This window comes from Choloepus didactylus, chromosome 7, assembly GCF_015220235.1.
Source record: "Choloepus didactylus isolate mChoDid1 chromosome 7, mChoDid1.pri, whole genome shotgun sequence".
Classification (NCBI taxonomy): Eukaryota; Metazoa; Chordata; class Mammalia; order Pilosa; family Megalonychidae; genus Choloepus; species Choloepus didactylus.
In genome coordinates, this window is record NC_051313.1 from 84,447,216 (window position 1) to 84,473,243 (window position 26,028).

At 38.7% G+C, this 26,028-nt stretch overlaps 1 protein-coding gene across 1 annotated transcript in view; it reads left to right on the forward strand.

The window, feature by feature from the left end:
* LMBRD1 (LMBR1 domain containing 1) overlaps positions 1 to 26,028 on the forward strand; it is a 228,410-nt gene that overhangs the window by 100,623 nt on the left and 101,759 nt on the right. Inside the window, exon 7 of the mRNA XM_037842304.1 lies at positions 3,973 to 4,046. Coding sequence (XP_037698232.1) covers positions 3,973 to 4,046 — 74 coding nt within the window. The remainder of the gene's footprint in view (positions 1 to 3,972; positions 4,047 to 26,028) is intronic.

The following is a 26,028-nucleotide window of genomic DNA, read 5'->3' on the forward strand; positions in this document are numbered from 1 at the left end:
TCTAGAAAACCCTGAGAAATCGACGATACAGCTACTAGAGCTAATAAACAAATTTAGCAAAGTAGCGGGATACAAGATTAATGCACATAAGTCAGTAATGTTTCTATATGCTAGAAATGAACAAACTGAAGAGACACTCAAGAAAAAGATACCATTTTCAATAGCAACTAAAAAAATCAAGTACCTAGGAATAAACTTAACCAAAGATGTAAAAGACCTATACAAAGAAAACTACATAACTCTACTAAAAGAAATAGAAGGGGACCTTAAAAGATGGAAAAATATTCCATGTTCATGGATAGGAAGGCTAAATGTCATTAAGATGTCAATTCTACCCAAACTCATCTACAGATTCAATGCAATCCCAATCAAAATTCCAACAACCTACTTTGCAGACTTGGAAAAGCTAGTTATCAAATTTATTTGGAATGGGAAGATGCCTCGAATTGCTAAAGACACTCTAAAAAAGAAAAACGAAGTGGGAGGACTTACACTCCCTGACTTTGAAGCTTATTATAAAGCCACAGTTGCCAAAACAGCATGGTACTGGCACAAAGATAGACATAGATCAATGGAATCGAATTGAGAATTCAGAGATAGACCCTCAGATCTATGGCCGACTGATCTTTGATAAGGCCCCCAAAGTCACTGAACTGAGCCATAATGGTCTTTTCAACAAATGGGGCTGGGAGAGTTGGATATCCATATCCAAAAGAATGAAAGAGGACCCCTACCTCACCCCCTACACAAAAATTAACTCAAAATGGACCAAAGATCTCAATATAAAAGAAAGTACCATAAAACTCCTAGAAGATAATGTAGGAAAACATCTTCAAGACCTTGTATTAGGAGGCCACTTCCTAGACTTTACACCCAAAGCACAAGCAACAAAAGAGAAAATAGATAAATGGGAACTCCTCAAGCTTAGAAGTTTCTGCACCTCAAAGGAATTTCTCAAAAAGGTAAAGAGGCAGCCAACTCAATGGGAAAAAATTTTTGGAAACCATGTATCTGACAAAAGACTGATATCTTGCATATACAAAGAAATCCTACAACTCAATGACAATAGTACAGACAGCCCAATTATAAAATGGGCAAAAGATATGAAAAGACAGTTCTCTGAAGAGGAAATACAAATGGCCAAGAAATACATGAAAAAATGTTCAGCTTCACTAGCTATTAGAGAGATGCAAATTAAGACCACAATGAGATACCATCTAACACCGGTTAGAATGGCTGCCATTAAACAAACAGGAAACTACAAATGCTGGAGGGGATGTGGAGAAATTGGAACTCTTATTCATTGTTGGTGGGACTGTATAATGGTTCAGCCACTCTGGAAGTCAGTCTGGCAGTTCCTTAGAAAACTAGATATAGAGCTACCATTCGATCCAGCGATTGCACTTCTCGGTATATACCCGGAAGATCGGAAAGCAGTGACACGAACAGATATCTGCACGCCAATGTTCATAGCAGCATTATTCACAATTGCCAAGAGATGGAAACAACCCAAATGTCCTTCAACAGATGAGTGGATAAATAAAATGTGGTATATACACACGATGGAATACTACGCGGCAGTAAGAAGGAACGATCTCGTGAAACATATGACAACATGGATGAACCTTGAAGACATAATGCTGAGCGAAATAAGCCAGGCACAAAAAGAGAAATATTATATGCTACCACTAATGTGAACTTTGAAAAATGTAAAACAAATGGTTTATAATGTAGAATGTAGGGGAACTAGCAGTAGAGAGCAATTAAGGAAGGAGGAACAATAATCCAAGAAGAACAGATAAGCTAACGTTCTGGGGATGCCCAGAAATGACTATGGTCTGTTAATTTCTGATGGATATAGTAGGAACAAGTTCACAGAAATGTTGCTATATTAGGTAACTTTCTTAGGGTAAAGTAGGAACATGTTGGAAGTTAAGCAGTTATCTTAGGTTAGTTGTCTTTTTCTTACCCCCTTGTTATGGTCTCTTTGAAATGTTCTTTTATTGTATGTTTGTTTTCTTTTTAACTTTTTTTTTCATACAGTTGATTTAAAAAAGAAGGGAAAGTTAAAAAAAAAAAAAAAAAGAAAAACAAGGAAAAAAAAAAAGATGTAGTGCCCCCTTGAGGAGCCTGTGGAGAATGCAGGGGTATTGGCCTACCCCACCTCCATGGTTGCTAACATGACTACAGACATAGGGGACTGGTGGTTTGATGGGTTGAGCCCTCTACCATAAGTTTTACCCTTGGGAAGACGGTTGCTGCAAAGGAGAGGCTAGGCCTCCCTATATTTGTGCCTAAGAGTCTCCTCCTGAATGCCTCTTTGTTGCTCAGATGTGGCCCTCTCTCTCTGGCTAAGCCAACTTGAAAGGTGAAATCACTGCCCTCCCCCCTACGTGGGATCAGACACCCAGGGGAGTGAATCTCCCTGGCAACGTGGAATATGACTCCCGGGGAGGAATGTAGACCCGGCATCATGGGACGGAGAACATCTTCTTGACCAAAAGGGGGATGTGAAAGGAAATGAAATAAGCTTCAGTGGCAGAGAGATTCCTAAACGAGCCGAGAGATCACTCTGGTGGGCACTCTTACGCACACTTTAGACAACCCTTTTTAGGTTCTAAAGAATTGGGGTAGCTGGTGGTGGATACCTGAAACTATCAAACTACAACCCAGAACCCATGAATCTCGAAGACAGTTGTATAAAAATGTAGCTTATGAGGGGTGACAATGGGATTGGGAAAGCCATAAGGACCAAACTCCACTTTGTCTAGTTTATGGATGGATGTGTAGAAAAGTAGGGGAAGGAAACAAACAGACAAAGGTACCCAGTGTTCTTTTTTACTTCAATTGCTCTTTTTCACTCTAATTATTATTCTTGTTATTTTTGTGTGTGTGCTAATGAAGGTGTCAGGGATTGATTTAGGTGATGAATGTACAGCTATGTAATGGTACTGTAAACAATCGAAAGTACAATTTGTTTTGTATGACTGCGTGGTATGTGAATATATCTCAATAAAATGATGATTTAAAAAAAAAAAAATGTCCCTCGCATAATTTGTGAACTTGTTAATCTGTTTTCTTTATGTGTTATGTAAAACTGAGACATGGATTTTAAGTGATCATTCTAATTTTATTATTATTACTCATGAAAAGATTAATGTTAATACAATAATTTAATCAAAACTTTATATTCTTGTCCCACAGGGCCTGTATTAAACTAGAAAAATTAGTATTGCCCCCATTTAAGATTATTCAAATTTGTATACTGTTTTATTACATAATGGTATGTTTATTTGAAAGGGTCATCCTTGGGATGACTTCTCAAAATAATTTTCTAAATCTAACTTGTTAACATAGTATTCTTTTTTTTTTTTTTTTTTGGTGTTATGGTTTGAATCTATTTTCTTGTTGTATTTGCTTTTATTTATTTGCTAAATGGGTCAAGTGGCCCCTTTCAAATTAAAGAGTAAAATAAACTCTTTAATTAAGATTTTCTTTTTAGGTTATATACTGAAAATTAGGAATGAAGAAATTTGAAGTATCAAGTTTGAAGTTCAACAGCTTTCTTATGTAATACTCTTTCTCAAGTCTGCAATTCAGAAAGTCCAGGAAATCTTTTTATCACCTTTTGACCATCTGATATTTTGCCAATCTCTTTTTATGCCCAGTAATTAGGCAGAAATTTTCCTCTTAATTTTAAGAGGTGAAGGAAAAGAAAATCTGAGTATGAAAGAGTTTTTGCAAATTGTTTTGTGAAGAGCCCCTTAAAAACATTTTTCCACTTGGAGTTAGCATTCCAAGTATGTGATAATACATATTAGATTTACTCCTTCTGAATATGTAAAGAATCCAACTTTTAAAAATTGATTTGCTAAATATAAACATTTTAATAGTGTGTGTGTGTGTGTGTGTGTGTGTGTGCATTTTCAACAGAGTTTTCTTTCTGTTCTGAACAGTTTTCTTTCTTTGCAGATGGTTTAGCAGCATTGTCATTTTCCATTAGTTCTCTCACCTTGATTGGAATGCTGGCAGCTATAACTTACACGGTAAGTGATTAAGATAACTGTGATTAAGATAACTGTGATAAATGAGTTAAAATTAAAGAATTTTGAAGCAATTTTGTTTTCTTTTTACTTCAGACATGTATTCAGTTTCTGTTTTTCTCTTTAATATTTTAGTGCATTCCTCTCATTTTTCTTGAGTTTTGTTTACTTAAGAGGAGGGCACAGTTTAACTACTTGATCACAATCATTTATCTGCATTTGTGAAATTATATAGAGCCGAATTTTATAACTCATGTACCTTGAAGGTTACACTATGTAATAATGGATTTGTTGATTTAAAAGCATATTAGAACTCTGAACTGTATATTGACATCTGTTACTGATTCTGTAGATTTATCCTGCTTAGAGATATAGGACTTTTAAGATCAGTTATTTTATGTGACTTGATGCTTCTAGTATATAGAATCTAACCTCAGAGACTTTGATTTTGTTTTCAGTCGTCTTTTCTGGAATTGTTAAGGTATGAATTATAAATGTCTGACAAACTTGTGTACAGACTTGTTTTGAGTCTTTTGCTCAAGTTATAGAGGAAAATCCATTAATAAATGCTACTTACCCCTGAAAGAAAATTGTGCCAGAATCCTTAAAATTATCAGAAGCTTTTTAGATTAATGGAGTTTATGTTTAGAGCATTCTTAGTTTTTGCAAAGATGGAAAATACTGGCTATAATGGAAACATTTTTGGATATTGTTTCAATATATCTTCCTTCAGATGTAAAATAAATGCTCTATTAGTGTAAAGCTGAATCTAGTGTTGTTAAATAATTATTGAGGTATAATAATATATAATAAAAGATGTCTAAAAAACAGATGCATTTCAGTATCTTTCAGGTGCTTATTTGGGTACTCAGTTTTATTATTCATTGCCATTTTTGTTTTTCATGTATTACCATGTAAGGAATTTAATTTTCCATCCAATATCAGTGGGTGATTATCCTCCTATCTTACAGAATATATGTGCTACTTATTAGTTACTTGCCTTTAAGAAGTAGTCAAAAGTTAATTACAAATTATAAATTAAAATTGATTCTAATTGCTATTGTGTGCCCAATTTATTATGTTACATCCGTCTTTAAACTTCCTGGCTCGGGGTCTTCCCTCTTAAATGATAGTAAACATATCTCAAAGGAAGTTTTGAGGTCAAATGATACTGTTTGTAAAAGTGCTTTGAAAAACTATAGGGAAGTGGGGATTTGGAAGACAGTGAAAGATTAGTCAGGAGAAACAAATGGAAAAAGAGGAAATAAATATGTAATGTCAGTATCCAGAACTGTGAAGGGTCTGAGATTTTACCCTCCCTGTAGCCAGCCCGAGTTTCATGGGTGCTGGCTGAAGATGCCAGACCTTTGGGTCAGAGACAAAGAACTTTATTACAGCAATAACAGTAGTCAGAGTGTCAGCATTTTCTTTTGTTAGTTCCCTGAGTTCCATTTTCCACAGGCTACCGATTGACACCTACACATAGAGGGTTGCGCTACAAGGAGGAACCCTGAGCTTAGGGAAATGGAATCATTTGTAATAGAGAGTAAGCATGCCTGCTCTTTGCTCTGTAGGAAGACACTTTCTACCTTCCAAGGTGGATCCAAACATCCTTGAAAAGATAGTCCGGAATAAAAAGGCATTTAGTGCCTAGCTTGCAAGACGTGCAAACATGAGAGACCCCATAGAGAATTATCTCTCAACAGTCATGTGGCACATGTTAGAAGAAAAATAAGGCAGTATAAGAGGATAGACAGTGGTGAAGGATGATTCTAATGTAGAGGTCAGTAGTTGCTTCTCTAACATTTGAACAGAGAAATGAATGAATGAAACAGTCAGCCGTAAGGGAAGAGTAAGTACGAAGATCCTGAGGTGGGCATGTGTTTACTCTCTTCAGATAATAGCAAGGAGGTAAAGCCAGTGTGACTAGAGCTCAGTTAACAAGTGCGGGAGTAGAAGAAATTTAGATGAGAGGTAGCCAGAGGCCATTCTATATATGACTTTATAGGCCATGGTTAGGATTTTGGATTTTATTCACACTGAGATTAGAAGCCACTGGAAAGTTTTGAATGGAAGAGCAATGTGATTTAACATTTTAACAGAATTACTCTAGTGGCTCTGAATTAAATAAAATGTGGGGATGAAAAATTTTGTGAAATACTTAAAACTATTTGAAAGGGAGATTCTGCATAAAGCAATATTGGTTTAAAGATAAGTATTTTTAACTAAAAAATTTTATATTAGTCAAATAAAAACCTTGAAAATTGTTTATTAATCAATTAAACCAAATATAATAATCACACTGACTTAATGTGACATATCCTTAGAGGAGCTTTATTTTTCTAGAGTATAGAGGGCTGAAAGATATTACTATAGCCAGAATACTTTATAATGGAGGCTGGGGCCAAGAACCAGAAAGACATGGGAAAGATGTTGAATAGATAGGGAGAGCACGCTTAAAGCTTAAGATCAAGGGAGAGGGTTCAATATAACAGCACACCAAGATCAAACTACCTAGGAGTTGTATTATGATTTTTCTTTAAGTAGAATAAGCAATAAAATTATGGTCCTTGGTGGAGAGCCTTAAATGTGAATCCCCCTTAAGTCAGTGCGTCTCTTGAGCTACGTCACCATCTGACTCAGTTTCCTATCTGCTAAAGGAAATACCAGACAGTTGTGTGGCTTAGCAACAGAAATTTATTGGCTCCAGGTTTCAGAGGCTAGAAGGTTTGCTTCCTCCCAGAGTTGGTATATTCTGGTTGGCCAGCAATCTTTGGGTTCCTTGGGTTTTCCTTCATGTGGCAGTGCACATGGCAGTGTCTTCCCGTGTATTTTCCGGGTTCCATTGACTTCCAGCTTCTGGCTGCTCACTGTGGCTTCTCCTTCCATGTCCTATGTCCTTTGCTTATAAGGACTTCAGCCATTCTGGATTAGGGGCCACCCTCATTCAGTTTGGACACATCTTAACTAAAACGTCTTCAAAGGTCCTATTTACAAATGGGTTCACGCCCACAGTACTAGGGGTTGGGTGCTAAACATGCCTTCTGTACAGGACATCAGTCAATCCTGAACACCATCTAAATTTTATAATCTCTAAAGTTGGAATAACCTTTAAGTAATAGGGTTGTAGTATTTAATGACAGAATCCACCAAGTGTTGGAATCTATTGGCCACCCAATAAATATAACGGTTGAATATTTGTAATTATTCATATGGTTCACGCTACAGTTCCCATCTCTTTCATCTCACAGTGAAGATGAACCAAATTCTAAGAACAATCATATTATGACCAGACCAGTGAGAATATGAACTATTCAAAGATGAATAAGTAAAAGAGGCATTTACAATGGATGGTAGTTGGAGATGTGAGAATAGACAGATAAAAATCATGTAAATAGCATTACAAGATGCATTCACAGTTAAGTGGGAGAATCTGTTTTGTTATCAAAACATGGTATGTCACCCTAATATCAAAGCCTGATAAAGATACTAAGAAAAGAAAACTATATACCAATTGCTGAAATGAATATAGATGTAAAAATCCCCAACAAAGTATTTGCAAATAGAATCCAGCAGCACATTAAAAGAATTATACACATGACCAAGTGGGTTTTATTCTAGGTATGCAAGGGTGGTTCAACACAAGAAAATTAATTCATGTAATACACCACCATGTTAACAAATCGAAGGGGAAAAACCACATGATCATCTTGATTGACACAGAAAAGGCATTTGACAAAATCTGGCATCCTTTCTTGATAAAAACACTTTGAAAGGTGGGAAACAAAGGAAACTTCCTCAACATGATAAAGGGCATATATGAAAACCCTACAGCTAACATACTCAATGGTGAGAGACAGAAAGCTTTCCTTCTAAGATTGTGAGCAAGACAAGGATGCCCACTGTCACCACTGTTATTCAACATTGTGCTAGAAGTTCTAGCTAGAGCAGTTAGGCAAGAAAAAGAAATAAAAGGCATCTTTGGTGGTTAGATTCATGTGTCAACTTGGCCAGGTGATGGTACCCAGCTGTCTGGTCAAGCAAGCGCTGGCCTAACCATTGCTGCAAGGATGTTTGTGGTTGGTTGATAAACCAACAGGCTGGTTTATTAAATCATCAGTCAGTCAGCTGCACCTGTGACTGATGACTCAACGAAGGGTTTGTCTTCCACAATGAGAGAATGCAGTTGGCTGAATTTAATCCAGTCAATCAGTTGAAGACTTTTAAGCAAGACAGACAGAGAACCTTCACTTCTTCTTTGGCCGACAAGCGAAGCATTTCCTGAGGAGTTTGTTGAAGTTGCCAGTTCATTTCCTGAGGAGTTCATTGAACACATTCTTCGAAGATCCCAGTTCATTTCCTAAGGAGTTCGTTGAAGTTGCCAGTTTGTTTCCTGAGGAGATCATCGAACATCTTCATTGGAGTTGTCAGTTTGCTGACTGCCCTACGGAATTTGGACTCATGCATACCCACAACTGTGCATCACTTTTATAAATCTTATATTCACAGATAATCCTCATTGATTCTGTTTCCCTAGAGAACCCTAACTAATACAACTTGGTACCGGGAGTGGTTCTTGAGAGACAGAATCTGAAAATGGGCTTTTACAATTTGTTTTCTACTCTGATTAGATTCAAAGGCACTAATGACTCCATTTCCGATAATCAAGAGGGCACTGACAGTCCATGGCATGAGTTGGCAAAGGAGATACGCAAAATAGCACCATTTGATTCTCCTAATCACACTCTTGTATGAAGCAAGGCTCTGGGTGACACTGTTTCGACACCTTCACAGAGTTTTGCAGAATTAAGAGGTATATTGATGTTGGCTGGCTGCTCTTAAATACATTGGGTAAAGTTGTAAGAGAAAGGGACAAGCTAAAGGCCTCAAACTTAAAACTTAAACGCCAGATGACAGATGTAAAGGTTTCTATTTGTGCCCTGAAAGAAAATCTTATTTCCTGTGCCTGCAGACTTGAGATTTCTGAAAACCAGACGCAGACTCTCATTGTGCGAATAGCAGATTTACAACGTAAACTAAAATCTCAACCTCTTAGGGTGTCTGCTGTTAAAATAAAGGTATGGATTGGAAAAGAATGGGATCCTGGAACTTGGGATGGGGACATATGGATTGATGATAATGGCAGTGAGGACATTGGAACCCTGGATTCTGCTGAGTCATTGTTAGATTTACCTGTAGAGGGCTGTCCTGAGGAAACAGCTTCCCTACCTCCAGTCTGCCCTAAGGAGCCTGCCATCCAACCTCCACTTAAAGAGATTAACCCTTCAGTGCCTGCTAATCCTGTAATCACCTCTCCTGAGGAAGCAGCCCTCACTCCTCTGTCTGGAGAGATTAATCCTGTTTTAAGAGATGAAAATGCAACAGAATGTTCTGAGGTAAATGGCTTGAGGGATAATTCTAACTCTTTTCATGACCCACCCCCACCATGAGTCTTTGCTTCAAGACCTATAACTAGACTAAAGTTCCAACAGGCCCTGAAGGGTGAGGTACAAAGTGTGACCCATGAGGAAGTATGCTATACTCCAAAAGAACTGTATGAGTTTTCCAACTTATACAGAGAGAAACCAGGGGAATATGTGTAGGAATGGATATTAAGGGTGTGGGATAATGGTGGAAGGAATAGAATGTTGTATCAGGCTGAATTTACTGATACGGGCCCACTAAACAGAGATTCTGCATTCAATGTTGTAGCTCAAGGGGTTAAAAAGGGCGTTAACAGTTTGTTTGGGTGGTTGGCTGAAGCATGGATCAAAAGATGGCTGGCATTACTGGAGGTTGAAATACCAGAACTGCCCGGGTATAATGTGGAGGAGGGGATTCAAAGGCTTAGAGAGATTGGATTGTTAGAGTGGATTTATCATGGAAGACCTGCTCACACACCCCTGGAATGTCCAGAGGACACACCTTTTACCAGGACTGTGAGGAATAAATTTGTGAGACTAGCTCCATCATTCCTGAAGAGCTCTGTAGTCGCCCTTCTCTGTAGATCAGATATTGCTGTAGGAACTGCTGTCACTGAGCTGGAATCCTTAAACACAATGGGGATAATCAGGTCCCAAGGTGGCAGAAGCCAAGTGACTGCAGTTAATCGTCACAGACAAGGTGGGCGTGGCTTCCATAATGGAAAAGAGGCTCACAGCAGCAATCGAAGTAATATGACTCACAGAGACTTATGGCGTTGGCTAGTAGATCATGGAGTACCAAGTAGTAAAATTGATGGGCAGTCGGCAAATTCTTGTTTAAACTATATAGGCAGAAGAATTCTAGGTCAAGTGAACAAAAGTCTACCTTGAATTATAAAAACAGAGAGTCATGGCCGCTTAATCAATTCCCAGACTTGAAACAGTTTACAGATCCAGAGCCCCTTGAATGAAGGGAAGGCCAGGTTCCTTTGGAGAAGGACCCTGTTAGCACTGCCAAAGATTTGTACTGTTAATCTTCCAGCCTTCCCCAGGGGGACCTACAGCCTTTTACCAGGGTAACTATGCATTGTGGAAAAGGAAGTGATCAGATATTTCATGGATTATTAGACACTGGTTCAGAAGTGGCATTAATTCCAGGGGACCCAAAATGTCACTCGGGTCCACCAATCAGAGTTGGGGCTTATGGAGGTCAGGTGATCGATGGAGTGGGTCTAGTGGGTCCCCGAACCCATTCTGTGGTTATTTCCCCAGTGCCGGAATATATGATTGGAATAGACATACTCAGCAACAGGCAGAATCCTCACATTGGTTCCCTGACTCGTGGAGTGAGGTCTATTATGGTGGGAAAGGCCAAGTGGAAGCGACTAGAACTGCCCCTGCCTAGCAAAATAGTAAACCAGAAGCAATACCGGATTCCTGGGGTGATTGCAGAGATTAATGCCACTCTTAAGGACTTGAAGGATGCAGGGGCATTTGGGCCACTTAATTCAACTCTCCTATTTGGCCTGTGCAGAAAACAGATGGGTCTTGGAGGATGACAGTGGATTATCATAAGCTTAACCAGGTAGTGACTCCAATTGTAGCTGCTGTTCCAGATGTGGTATCATTGCCTGAGCAAATCAGCACATCTCCTGGTACGTGGTATGTAGCTATTGATCTGGAAAATGCTTTTTTCTCAATTGCTGTTAGTAAGGACCACCAGAAACAGTTTGTATTCAGCTGGCAAGGCCAGCAGTTTATATTCACTGTGCTACCCCAGGGTTATATTAACTCTCCAGCCCTATGTCATAATATTGTCCGCAGGGATCTTTATCATTTCTCCCTCCCACAAGACATCACTCTGGTCCATTATATTGATGATATCATGTTGATCAGACCTAGTGAGCAAGAAGTAGCAACTACTCTAGATTTGTTGGTAAGGTATTTGCGTGGCAGAGGATGGGAGATAAATCCAATAAAAATACAGGGGTCTTCCACCTCAGTAAAATTTCTAGCTGTCCAGTGGTGTGGAGCCTGTTGAGATATTCCTTCTAAGGTAAAGGATAAGCTGTTGCATCTGGCCCCTCATATGACAAAAAAGAGGCACAACACTTAGTTGGCCTCTTTGGATTTTGGAGACAACATATTCCTCATTTGGATGTGCTACTTGGCCCATTTACCAAGTGACCAGAAAAGCTTCTAGTTTTGAGTGGGGACCAGAACAAGATGAGGCTCTGCAACAGGTCCAGGCTGCTATACAAGCTGCTCTGTCGTTTGTACAATATGATCCAGCTGACCCAATGGTGCTGAAAGTGTCAGTGACAAACAGAGATGCTGTTTGGAGCCTTTGGCAGGCTCTCATAGGAGAATCGCAACACAGGCCCTTAGGATTTTGGAGTAAAGTTTTACTGTCCTCTGCAGATAACTACTCTCCATTTGAGAAACAACTGTTGGCCTGCTACTGGGCCTTACTAGAGACAGAATGCTTAACCATGGGCCACCAAGTTACCATGAGAGCTGAGTTACATATCATGAGCTGGGTGCTTTCCGACCCACCAAGCCATAAAGTTGGGCGTGCACAGCAGCACTCCATTGTAAAATGCAAATAGTATATACGACATAGAGCTTGAGTGGGTCCTGAAGGTACAAGTAAGTTACATGAGGAATTGGCCCAAATGCCCATGGCCCCCACTCCTTCCCCCTTATCTTCTCTTTCCTAGCCCATAGCTATGGCATCTTGGGGAGTTCTTTACAATCAGTTGACCGAGGAAGAGAAAACTTGGGCCTGCTTTACAGATGGTTCTGCATGATATGCAGGCCCCACCTGAAAGTGGACAGCTGTAGCACTTTCAGCCACTTTGTGGGATGTCTCTGAAGGACAGTGGTGAGGGGAAATCCTCCTAGTGGGCAGAATTTTGAGCAGCGCACCTGGTTGTTCTCTTTGCTTGGAAGGAGAACTGGCCAGAGGTGCATTTGTATACTGATTCATGGGCTGTTGCTAATGGTTTGGCTGGATGGTTAGGGACTTGGACAGAACATGATTGGAAGATTGGTGAGAAAGAAGTCTGGGGAAGGGGTGTGTGGATAGACCTTTCTGAGTGGGCAAAAAACATGATGATATTTGTGTCCCATGTGAATGCTCACCAGAGGGTGACTTCAGCAGAAGATTTTAATAACCAAGTGGATAAAATAACCCGTTTGGTGGATACCAATCAGCCTCTTTCCCCAGCAACTCTTGTCATTGCCCAGTGGGCTCATGAACAAAGTGGTCATGGTGGTGGGGATGGAAGTTATGCATGGGCCCAGCAACATGGACTTCCACTCACCAAGGCTGACCTGGCTGCAGCCACTGCTGAGTGTACAGTCTGCCAGCAGCAGAGACCCACACTCAATCCCTGATATGGCGCCATTCCCCGAGGTGATCAGCCTGCTACCTGGTGGCAGGTTGATTACATTGGATCACTTCCATCATGGAAGGGGCAGCGATTTGTTCTTACTGGAATAGACACATACTCCAGATATGGGTTTGCCTTCCCTGCACGACATGCTACTGCCAAAACTACCATCCGTGGACTTACAGAATGCCTTATGCACCATCGTGGTATTCCACATAGCATTGCTTCTGATCAGGGAACCCACTTCACAGCAAATGAAGTGAGGGAATGGGCACATGCTTATGGAATTCTCTGGTCTTACCATGTTCCCCTTCATCCAGAGGCAGCTGGGTTGATAGAACAGTGGAATGGCCTGTTGAAGACTCAATTATGGCACCAACTAGGTGGCAATACCTTGCAGGGCTGGGGCAGTGTTCTCCAGGAGGCTATGTATTGTCTGAATCAGTGTCCACTCTGTAGTGCTATTTCTCCCATAGCCAGGATTCATGGGTCCAGGAATCAAGGGTTGGAAACAGGAGTGGCACCACTCACTGTCACTCCTAGTGATCCACTAGGTAAATTTTTGCTTCCTGTCCCTGCAGGCTTAAGCTCTGCTGGTCTACAAGTGTTTGTTCCAAAAGGAGGAGTGCTTCTACCAGGAAACATAACAATAATCCCATTGAACTGGAAGTTAAGACTGCCATCTAGCCACTTTGGGCTTCTTATGTCTCTGAATCAACAGGCAAGGAAGGGGATTACTGTACTGGCTGGGGGATTGATCCTGACTATCAAGAGGAATAAGACTGCAACTACACAATAGAAGTAAAGAAGAGTTTTCCTGGAATGCAGGAGATCCCCTAGGGCGTCTCTTAGTACTACCATGCCCCGTGATTAAAGTCAATGGAAAACTGCAACAACCCAATCCAGGCAGGACTACCAATGTCCAAGAAACTTCAGGAATGAAGTTTTGGGTCACCCCACCAGGCAAAGAAGCATGGCCAACTGAAATGCTTGTTGAGGGTAAAGGGAACATGGAATGGGTAGTGGAAGAAGGTAGTGATAAATATGAACTACGGCCACATGACCAGTTATAGAAATGAGAACTATGATGACATGAATATTTCCTCCTGGTTTTATTATGAGTATGTTTGTGTTTGTCTGTAAAGCAAATATCTTTGCTTTCTTCTATCTTATACCCTTATCATATGGCATAAGCTGTACTGTTCATTTTGCTGTACTTAAGCTAAAGAAAATCAGTTTTAAGAGTTAATGTCACCCAAGGACTTGCACCCTATTCTGGAGAGATTTAGTGTGTTTCCAGTTGTACGCTGCACAGCGGAGTATTGTTAGGCAAAATATATGTCTGTTATTGTTCTCTACTTAGAGATAAAGTATGGTTTTAGGTGATATGTATAACTGCCAAGTTGACAAGGGGTGGACTGTGATGGTTAGATTCATGTGTCAACTTGGCTAGGTGATAGTATCCAGCGGACTGATCAAACATGCACTGGCCTAACCATTGCCTCAAGGACGTTTGTGGTTGGTTAATAAACCAACAGGCTGGTTTATTAAATCATCAGTCAATTAGCTGCAGCTGTGATGACTCAACGAAGGGTGTGTCTTCCACAATGAGAGAATGCAGTTGGCTGGATTTAATGCATTCAGTTGAAGACTTTTAAGTGAGAAAGACAGAGGACCTTCACTTTCCTGAGGAGTTCGTCAAAGTTGCCAGTTTGTTTCCTGAGGCGTTCATTGAACGCATTTGTCAAAGATCCCAGTTCATTTCCTGAGGAGTTCACTGAAGTTGCCCCTTCGTTTCCTGAGGAGTTCATTGAACCATCTTCGTTGGAGTCAGTTTGCTGACTGCCCTACGGAATTTGGACTCATGCATACCCACAGTAGCTTGCATCACTTTTTTAAATCTTACATTCATTTATATCCTCATTGATTCTGTTTCCCTAGGGAACCCTAACTAATGCAGCATCCAAATTGGAAAGGAAGAAGTAAAACTTTCACTATTTGAGACAACATGATCCTGTATTTAGAAAGCCCATAAAAACCATGACAAAGCTACTAGAGCTAATAAATGAGTTCAGCAAAGTTGTGGGATACAAGATCAACATGCAGAAATGAGTAGTGTTTCTATACACCTGTAATGAACTGAGGAGGTAATCAAGAAAAAAAAATCCATTCACGATAACAACTAAAAGAATAAAAAATATAGGAATAAACTTAACCAAAGATCTAAAGGACCTGTACACAGAAAACTATAAAACATTGCTGAAAGGAATCAAGGAAGACCTAAATAAATGGAAAGACGTTCTGTGTTCATGGATTGGAAGAGTAAATATTATTAAGATGTAAATTCTGCCCAAATTGGTCTACAGATTCAATGCAATACCAATCAAAATTCCAACAGCCTACTTTGCAGAAATGGAAAAGCTAATTATAAATTTATTTGGAAGGGAAAGGGACCTTGAATATCCAAAACCATCTTGAAAAAGATGAATGAATTGGGAAGACTCATGCTTTCTGACTTTGAAGCATATTATAAAGCCACTGTAGTCAAAACAGCAGAGTACTGGCATAAGGATAGACATATTGATCTAATGGAATGAAATTGAAAGCTCAGAAGTAGTCTCTCAGATCTATTATTAGTTGATTTTTGACAAGGCTCCCAAGTCCACTCAACTGGGACAAAACAGTCTCTTCAATAAATGGTATTGGGAGAACTGGATGCCCATACCCCCGAAAATGAAAGAAGACCCCATCTCACACCCTATACAAAACTTAAATCAAAATGGATCAAAGACCTAAAGAGCCAGTACCATAAAACCCTTAGAAGAAAATGTAGGGAAGCATATTCAAGATCTAGTGATTGGCAGTATTGTCTTAGACCTTACACCCAAAGCACAAGCGATGAAAGAAAACCTAGATAAATGGGACCTCCTCAATTGAATACTTATGTACTTCAAAGGACTTTGTCAAAAAGGGTGAAAAGGCAACTGACTCAATGGGAGAAAATATTTGGGAACCGCATATCTGATATAGGGTTGATATCCAAAATATATAAAGAAATCCTAAAACTCAATAAAAAGACAACCCAATTAAAAAATGGGCGAAAGACATGACTGGACGTTTTTCCAAAGAAGAAATAAATACAAATGGCTAAAAAGCACATGAAAAGATGCTCATCTTTACCAGCTATCAGGGAAATGCAAATCAAAACCACAGTGAGATATCATTTCACACCTATTAAAATGACCACTATTAAACAAACAGGAAACTACAAGTGTTAGAGAGTATGTGGAGAAATAGGAACACTTATTCACTGCTGTTGGGAATATAAAATTGTAACAGCAGCTGTGCAGGACAGTTTGGCATCTCTTTAGAAAGCTAAATGTAGTTACCCAGCAACCCCACTACTCGGTATATACCCAGAAGATCTAAAAGCAGGGAAACAAACAGACATTTTCACATCAGTGATCATAATGGCATTATTCAGAATTGCCAAAAGATGTAAACAGCACAAGAGTCCGTCAACAGATGAATGGATAAACAAAATGTGGTAGATGCATACAATAGAATGTTATTCAGCAGTAAGAAGGAATGAAGTCCTGAACATGCAACAAGATAGATGAACCTTGAGGACATTATGTTAATGAAATAAATCAGATACCAAAGGAGAAATATTGTATGATCTCACTAATATGAACTAATTATAACATGTAAACTCATAGACAAAAAATCTGGAATATAGGTTACCAGGATGTAGAATAAGGCTAGAGAATGTGGAGTGGTTGCTTAATATGTGCAGAATTTTTAACTAGGTCGAACTTAAATGTTTGGAACTGGATAGAGGTGATGGTAGCACGTTATTGTGTGTATAATTAACAGTGCTGAATTGTGGGTGATTATGATGGAAAGGAGAAGTTTAGAGTTATGTGTATCACCACAAGGAAAGCTGGAGGTTAAAACATGAGAATATATAACACAGTGAATCTAGTGGTGGATGGTGACTGTGATTAACTGTACAAATATTAAAAAATTCTTTCATTAACTAGAACAGCTGCATGACACTATTAGAAGGAGTTAATAATAGAGGATTATATGGAAAAAATGAACTTTTGTAAGCTGTAGGCTATAGTTAACAGTAGTATCTTAATATTCTTTCATCAACAGTAACAAACATAACATGCCAATACTAGGGGTTAATGATATGGAGGGATAAGAGGTATAGGATGTTTTGTTGTTTTTTTTAAATTTTTATTTATTTTTCTGAACTAATGAAAATGTTCTAAGATTGACCATAGTGATGTGCTGTGAGCCATTGAGTGTATACTTCAGATTGATTAAATAATGTGTGAATATATCTCAATATAATTGCAATAGAAACAAACATGGTACGGCCACTTTTACTACCTACTGTGTATAGAAGGAATGGATGGATAGGATAGAGGAGTCCCCTGTTTAAGGAACAGCATAAAGTGTGTAGGTGAGCTCTCATTATGAGTATGAGTCTTTGTGTAAACTCTATTATCTGAATCTTAGCGTTTCCATCTGTAAAAATGAAGCTAATTATACCTATAGGATTGTGATAATTTAATGAGGTGCTATGTGCAAAGTGCCCAGTTTGGCACATAAGCCCTTGACACATGTTAATTTCTTTTTTCCTTCTCTTAAATAGGAAGATTGTGTTAGAGACTTCTGATCAAAACTCTAATTGCCATTTGTTTCTAACTTCTGCTTTTTTTAATATTTTCTTTTCCTTTTTCCCTTGCTCCCCCCTATACCCACTACATATTTTATTTTTAAAATTGCAAATGAGATTTTTTAACAGCTTTGTTGACATGTAATTTACAGTACCACACAATCCACCCATTTTCAGTATACAATTCAGTGGTTTTTAATATATTCACCAATATGTGCAACCATCACCACAATTAATTTTAGAACATTTTCATCACCTCAAGAAGAAACCCTGTATCCTTTAGCTATCACCACTAACCACATTGCCCCCAGCTCCAAGAAACCACTGATCTACTTTCTGTCTCTACAGATTTCCCTATTATGGACTTTTATATGAATGGAATCATATAATATGTAGTTTTCTGTGACAGGCTTTATTCAATTAGCATAATGTTTTCAAGGTTCATCCATGTCGTTGCTTGTTTCAGAACTTCATTCCTTTTATGGCTGAGTAATATTCCATTATATGAGTATACCACATTTTGTTTATTTGTCCAGTGATAGACATTTGGGTTGTTTCCACTTTTTGGCCATTATGGATAATACTGCTTGATAAACATCTCTGCATGAGTTTATGTATGGACATATATTATCATTTCTCTTGGGTATATATCTAGTTGTGGAATTGCTGGATCAGACGATAACTCTATGTTTAATCATTTGTGGAACTGTCAGACCATTTTTGAAAGCAGCTGGATTATTTTACATTTGCATCAGCAGCATCTTAGGGTTCCAATTTCTACATGTTTGGTATTTGACTTTTTGATTCAAGCCATCCTAATGGGCATGAACTAGTATTTCACTATGGCTTAGATTTGCATTTTCCTGAATGACTAATGATGTCAAGAATCTTTTCTTGTGTTGATTGGCACTTTGTGTATCTTCTTTGGAGAAATGTTTGTTGACATCCTTTGCCTATCTGCTAATTGAGTTTATTTGCCTTTTTATCATTTAGTTCTAAGAGTTCTTTATATATTCAGGATAATTGTTCCTTGTCAATTATGTGGTTTGCAAATATTTTCTCCCATTCTGTAGGTTGTCTTTTTCACTTTATTGATGGAGTCTTTTGAAGCACAATAGTTTTAAATTTTGAACTAGTCAAAATTATCTATTTTTCCTGTTGTTCCTTGTAATTATTTAATGTCATATGTTGAATTCTTTGGCCAAATACAAGGTCATGAAGATATACCCCCCTATGTTTTCTTCTAAAAAGTTTATAGTTTTAGCCCTTAGACTTAGGGTATTGATCCATTTAGAGTTAATTTTTACATATAGTGTGAAACAGGTCCAACTTCATTATTTTGCATGTGACTATCCAGTTTTCTCAGCTCCATTTCCTGAAAAATCTGTTCTTACCCCATTGATTACTCATGGCACCACTGTCAAAAATCATTTGAGAGGGCGGGACAAGATAGTGGCATAGAGAGGTGTGGAATTTAGTTAGCCCTCTAAAGCAACTAGTAAATAGCCAGGAACAACTAGAAAATATTCTGGAACAACTGCTGGGGATAGCCGTGACTGTTCAAAAATCATACACCAGCCTGGAATGGGTGGGATGGCTGAGATCGCAGCATAAAAGCTGTAAGTAAAAGCTATGGAACCGTGCCAGGAGCCCCCTCCTCCCCATGGCAGGCTGAGCAGCAAAACCTTGCTGTGGGAGAAAGCAGCAGTCCCAGACAGGAGCAAGTGAATATAGCTCAACCTAGCTCCAACTGGGATTTTAATTAACAAATGTGGACTGCTAAATACAAGCTACAAACACAGACAAGCCCCTAACAAGCATCAAAGTACCCTGAGGTTGCTTCCATTGGCAAGGAGGTGGGGCTTATGGAAAAAAAGTACAGAAACTTTTGGAGTCAACTGTGCTTAGAGTACTCAGAAAAGCACATATCCCAAGAAAAGGAGCAAGGAGCACAGAAGACTGGACACTGTCTAGCTGACAGCGAAAACGGGGAGGGGGGTGTAGAGACTGACTCTGAAAAGGGGCTTTCTTTCCCCCTTTTTCTCTCTCAATCTGAGTGGCTCAGTGGAGAAAGCCTCAAGCATTTTCAGCACTCAGTGCTCTGACCCAGCCAGGGGTGGAGTTAACAGAGTCAAAGGAGTAGTTCAAGTGCAGAAGATAACTCCCTAGGGGGTGTATCTTCCCTAAGAGGAGGGAGGTGGGGACCAGCTCAAGTGCCACCCTCCCTTTAGAACTCAGACCCCAGGGCCTGGGGGAAAACAATCAAACCAGAAATAACTTAATCTGAGAATTAAAGGGGCCACACCTCTTTACACCAATGGGAGTGACAGGCTGACAGGCCTCTCCTCCTGGGCAGGTGAGAAAAAGCACAGCGGCTAGAGGCCTCACAGGACAGTTTGTCAGTCTTCTAAGACACACTCTCAGAGAAACCTGATACTGAATATAGCCCCCTTTTGGGGGCTGAGCCCATTTTGTCCTGGGAAAAATCTGACTGGGGTAATCAAGGAAACCAGCTGCCTGGATAACAGAAAACTACAGATCACATTAGGAAAAATGAAGATATGGCCCAGTCAAAGGAGCAAACTTACACTTCAACTGAGATGCAGGAATTGAAACACTAATTATCAATCAAACACATCTTCTAAAACATTCCAAAAACAAAATCAATGAGTTGAGGGAAGATGTGGCAAAAGAGATGAAGGATATAAAGAAAACATTGGGGGATATAAGGAAGAACTTGAGAAAACAACTGGCAGAACCTATGGAAATGAAAGGCACAACACAAAAGATGAGAGACACAATGGAAACATACAACAGCAGATATCAAGATACAGAAGGAAACATTCAGGAATAGGAGAACAAGACACCTGAAATCCTATACAAAAAAGAATGGGTAGGGAAAAGAATGGAAAAATATGAGCAGCATCTCAGGGAATTGAACAACAACATGAAGTGCATTAATGTACATGTCATGGGTGTCCTAGAAGGAGAAGAGAAGGGAAAAGGAACAGAAACAATAGTGGAGGAAATAATCACTGAAAATTTCCCATCTCTTTTGAAACACAAGATACTTGCTCTACAGGAAATACTAAAGGGAGAACTACAGACAGATAGGAAAAGACAGGAGTGAGAGGTTTGGGGCACAATTTTGGGTGATGGTAGCACAATAATGTGGGTATATTGCACAAAGATGACTGTGAGTATGGTTGAAAGAGGAAGGCTAGGGGCATGTGGGACACCAGAAGGAAAGAGGGAAGGTGAAGACCGGGACTATAGCTTAGTGAAACCTAGAGTGGTCAGTGATGGTGAAAAAATGTACAAATATGTTTCTACATGAGGGAGAACAAATGAATGTCAGCCTTGTAAGCTGTTGAAAAGGGGGTGGGTTGGGGAAAAATACAACCAATGCAAACTAGAGTCTTTAGTTAACAGAAACATCGTATTATGCTTCCCTTAATGTAACAAAGGTGATATACCAAGCTGAGTGCCTATAAGAGGGAGATATAAGGCGTGAGTATGGAATTCTTAGCATTGGTGATGTTTTCTACTCTTTTCTTGTACTTTATTTTAATTTTGTCTTGTCTTTTGTTGCTTTTTAGCTGTCATTTTTTTCTTTCTTTTTCTTTTGTCTCTCTACCTTTTTTGACTCTTCCTCTTTCTTTGTGGAAGAAATGGAAATGTCCTTAGATAGTGATGGTGACTGCATAATTACGTGTTGTTACAGGGCACCTTTGATTGTTTACTTAGGATGGAATGTATGGTCAAGAACAAAACTGTCTTTAAAAAAACTGGTTGATGGATGAATGTTGAGGACATTATTATATTCAGCAAAATAAGTCAGACACAGAAGGACAAATATTGTATAATCTCACTGGTAGGATCTTGTATCCTGCAACCTTGCGGAATTTTTTTCTTAGTTCTAATAGTTTTTTAGTGGATTCCTTAGGATTTTTTATATACAAGATCATGTCATCTGTGAACAGAAATAGTTTTACTTCTGCCTTTATAATCAGGATACTGTTTTTTGGTTGTTTATTTATTTATTTTTTTTTTTCCTAATTGCCTTGTCTGGAACCTCCAATACAATGTTGGATAAAATTGGAGAGAACAGACATCCTTGCTTGTTCCTAATCTTATAGAGAAAGCATGAGGTCTTTGACCATTAAATGTAATGTTAGCTGTGGGTTTTTTTATTGATTTTTATCAAAATGAGGACATTTCAGTCTATTCCTAGTTGGTTGAGTGTTTCTATCATGAAAAAGTGTTCAACTCTGTCAGATGCTTTTTCTGTGTCTATTGAGATGATTATGTGTTTTTTGTTCTTTTATTATATTGATAGGTCATTGATTTTAAAGTGTTAAAAGAACCTTGCTTCCTTGGGTAAATCCCACTTGGTCATAATATATATTTATTTTCATATGTTGTTGGAGTGAATTTGCTAGTATTTTGCTGAGGATTTTTGTATCCATATTCATAACAGACTTCGGCATATAGTTTTTTGTGATATCTTTGTCTGATTTCTTATCAGCGTAATTCTGGCCTCATAGAATAAGTTGAGAATTGTTCTCTCCTGTTTCTTTTGTTTGTTTGTTTGTTTTTAAGTTTGTGAAGAATTTGTTTTTAAGTTTGTGAAGCTGTCAAAGCTGTCCACCAGTGCTTTTCTTTGTGGGTCCTTTTGTCTACTGATTCAATCACTTCACTTGTTATAGATTGTCTGTTTCTTCTTCTGTCAGTTTTTGTTAGTTTGTATCTTTCTAAGAATTTGTCCATTTTATCTTAGTTAACTAATTTGTTGGCATGTAAGAGTTCATAGTATTCTTTATAATCCTTTTATTTCTGTAATGTTGGTATTATTGTTCTTCCTTCATATCTGATTCTAGTAATTTGAGTCTTCTGTTTTCTTGCTCAAACTAGATCAAGTTTTGTCACTTTTGTTGATCTTTTCAAAGAACCAGTTTGGACTTTCATTTATTTTCTCTATTATTTTATTACTCTTATTTCATTAATTCCCACTCTTTTATTACCTTCCTACTGTTTGCTTTAGGTTTTAGTTGGCAAACCTAAATGTGGTAGGTTGAATTTTGTGTCCCTGGAAAAAAATGTACTTAATTTTAATACATTTTTGCAGGTGTGAGCCCCTTGTAAACAGGACCTTTTGAAGATGTTATTTTGAATTATGGTGTGGACAAACTGAATGGGGTTGGGCCTTAATCCTATTATTGTGAAGGATACAGTGTAAAGGTTACTCTTCCTTTAATCAGGCTTTCCTTTAGTTTTTTGAACGTATTCATAATGACTAATATCTTTTTCTTAAATCCAGTATGTAGTAGCTTTCAGAAGCAGTTTTCGTTGCCTGCTTTTTTCCTGCATGTAGATCATACTTCCCTGTTCCTTTGTATGCCTTGCAATATTTTGTTGGTAACTGAACCTTTTAGGTAATATATTATAGCAACTCTAGGTACTTGCTGCCCGCAGTATTGTGTCTGATGTTGCTTCTGGGAAGTGCAGCTTTGTGTATGCCCACAGTCACCATGGGATGACTGTTACACTGGTAGGGCTCTCTCAGAGATTTTCCTGCCACACCCAGCTGTTAAATTCCACTACTTGCAGACTGATCCTTCTATTGTTTACAACAATGCCTGGAGGCAGATATAATCCTCTAAAACTAATCTAATCAAGTTGTAGCCCTCCTTGATGGAATAGCTTCTGAGGTTAGTGGTTGATAATTGTTCTGACCTCAGGAGGGCTCCTCCAAGCTGGCTTTTCCTCCATTTCTCTCCTTAAACCAGCTGGAGTGCAGTTTAGCCTGTATTTTGAATTTCCTCTCAATTGCTTTTCATCTCAACCTCCACGTTTTTTGAGTGAGCCCCTCGGCTTTGCTTTCTTCATGCTCTGTTACAAGTGAAGTCAGTCCTTTGGGAAGAGATGATGAGCTATCTGTTTTAAGGACTGTTTCTTTTAAAATCTTTGAGTCTGGGCCTTGGAGCTGGGTGTGGGGACAAGGCAGACTTCTTTCTGAGTGAGACCTCTGCTCTAGGAACAGAGATACTGAAGCAGGGATGTGAGGCCAGAGTTCCTCTTGGTTTGCTTTTCACAGTCTGGAACCACACCTCACTAGCCAGGGCAAGGATTATTAGGACCCCACTCTTAGTACATGGTGCTCAAGGTAAAGCCCACTATGTAGGGACTGCATGGCCAAAGGGAGCACCACTTTTCTAAAGCACTTGCTTTGTACTTGGGTCTGCAAGTGGCAGTTGAGTCTTGAATAAAAAACTCTGAAGTCCCTTTTCTCCTGGGCTGAGTCCTCTGAGTGGGAGTTGAGGGGAGAGGGAGCTTCTTGTTCCTGGTGTGGCAGTTGTAGTCATCTCGACCTTGTGGAACTGGGATAGGGGAGGGTGGAGCAATCTGGGTTCCAATACCTCAGATGTTCATCTTTCTTACCAAATTTTTGTAGGTGTTCTTAAATAGATATTTCATTTGCTATTTCCCTTTAAGTTCATTTCCAAAGGCTTTAAATGTTTTGCTTTGTTTTTTAAGTAGTTTTTAACAGCTTCGATGGGAAGAGGGTTAGCAGCACTGTCATGCTGGAAGTCTGTCTCAGAAGGCTGGAAGTGTGTCTCAGAAGATAACATTTTAAGTTTCAAACTCTTAACCTTGGAAATTCAAAATTTTATAACCTTCATGGTTTATTCTGAGAGCTACCGATAAACAGATGCTTAGAATAAATGATAACCAAGGCTAGATTCCTTTGTACTATTTTCACAGATGATACAGCTTTGTGCCGGTTTGAATGTATTATGTTCCCCAGAAAAAGCCATATTCTTTGATGCAATCTTGTGGGGCAGACATTTTAGTGCTGATTAGATTGGAATTCTTTGAGTGTTTCCATGGAGATGTGCCTCACCCAACTGTAGGTGAGATAATTTCCATGGAGGTGTGGCCCCACCCATTCAGTGTGGGCCTTGATTACTGGAGCACTATATAAGCTCAGACAGAAGGAGCCAGCTTGCTACAGCCAAGAGGGACACTTGGAAGAAGGCACAGGAGCTGCAGATGAGACACATTTTGAAGACGGCCATTGGAAGCAGACTCTTGCTCCGGAGAAGCTAAGAGAGGACAAATACCCCAAGTGCAACTAAGAATGACATTTTTGAGGAACTACAGCCTAGAGAGGAACATCATGGGAGAAAGCCATTTTGAAACCAGAACTTTGGAGGAGATGCCAGCCACGTGCCTTCCCAGCTAACGGAGGTTTTCCGGACACCACTGGCTACCCTCTAGTGAAGGTGCCTGATTGCTGATGTGTTACCTTGGACACTTTATGACCTTAAGACTAACTGTGTAACCAAATAAACCCCCTTTTATAAAAGCCAATCCATCTCTGGTGTTTTGCATTCCGGCAGCATTAGCAAACTAGAACAAGCTTGTATCTGTAGGTTCATTAAAGCATTTTGCTTTGGAATGTATTGATACAGCCTCAGTTATTAATATGTAGTTGTTGTAAAGTATAAGTTGATAGTTGACTATGTAGTAGATTAGTATAGTTTACGTTATGATAGGTAGATTAATTTTTGAATGATTGCATATATCTTTTAATTTGATTTAGAAAGATAAACTTAATTGGTGTGAATTCTTTCCTGTACATTTAATAACTTTAGCATCTTTTCTGTTTTACCTTTACAAGTTAATGTTTGTTAAAAGCTCATGGTATTAGTTTTCAGTTTGAGAAAATTGTAATTTTAATTGTATAAAAATGAGTGTTTCTGTGATAGGCTACCTAACCTAACCAAAGAATTTACCAACAGACTCCTACTTTAAGTTGTATTCTTTTTTTTTAATATATTTTTTACTGAGATTGTTCACACACCATACAACTATCCAAAGATCCAAAGTGTATAGTCAGTTGCCCATGATACCATCATACAGCTGTGCATCCATCACAATTAATTTTTTATTCAAATTTTAGAACATTTTCATTACTCCAGAAAAGAAATAGACAAAAAAAGGAAACTCAAACCCTCCCATACTCCTGAATTAATTTTTTTCAATTTTGAGAACATTTTCATTACTCCAGAAAATAAATAAAGACAAAAAAAGGAAACTCAAATCCTCCCATACCCCTAACCACCCCTCCTCCATTATTGATTCATAGTTTTGGTATAGTACATTTGTTACTGTTGAGGAAAGAATGTTAAATACTACTGACTGTAGTATATAGTTTGCAATAGGTTTATATTTTTTTCCTATATGCCTCTCTATTATTAACTTCTAGTTATAGTGTCATACATTTGTTCTAGTTTGTGAGAGATTTCTAATTTTTTTATCTTCATTTTATTGAGATATATTCACATACCACGCAGTCATACAAAACAAATTGTACTTTCGATTGTTTACAGTACCATTACATAGTTGTACATTTATCACCTAAATCAATCCATTTGTTGAAAAGACCATTATGACTCACTTCAGTGACTTTG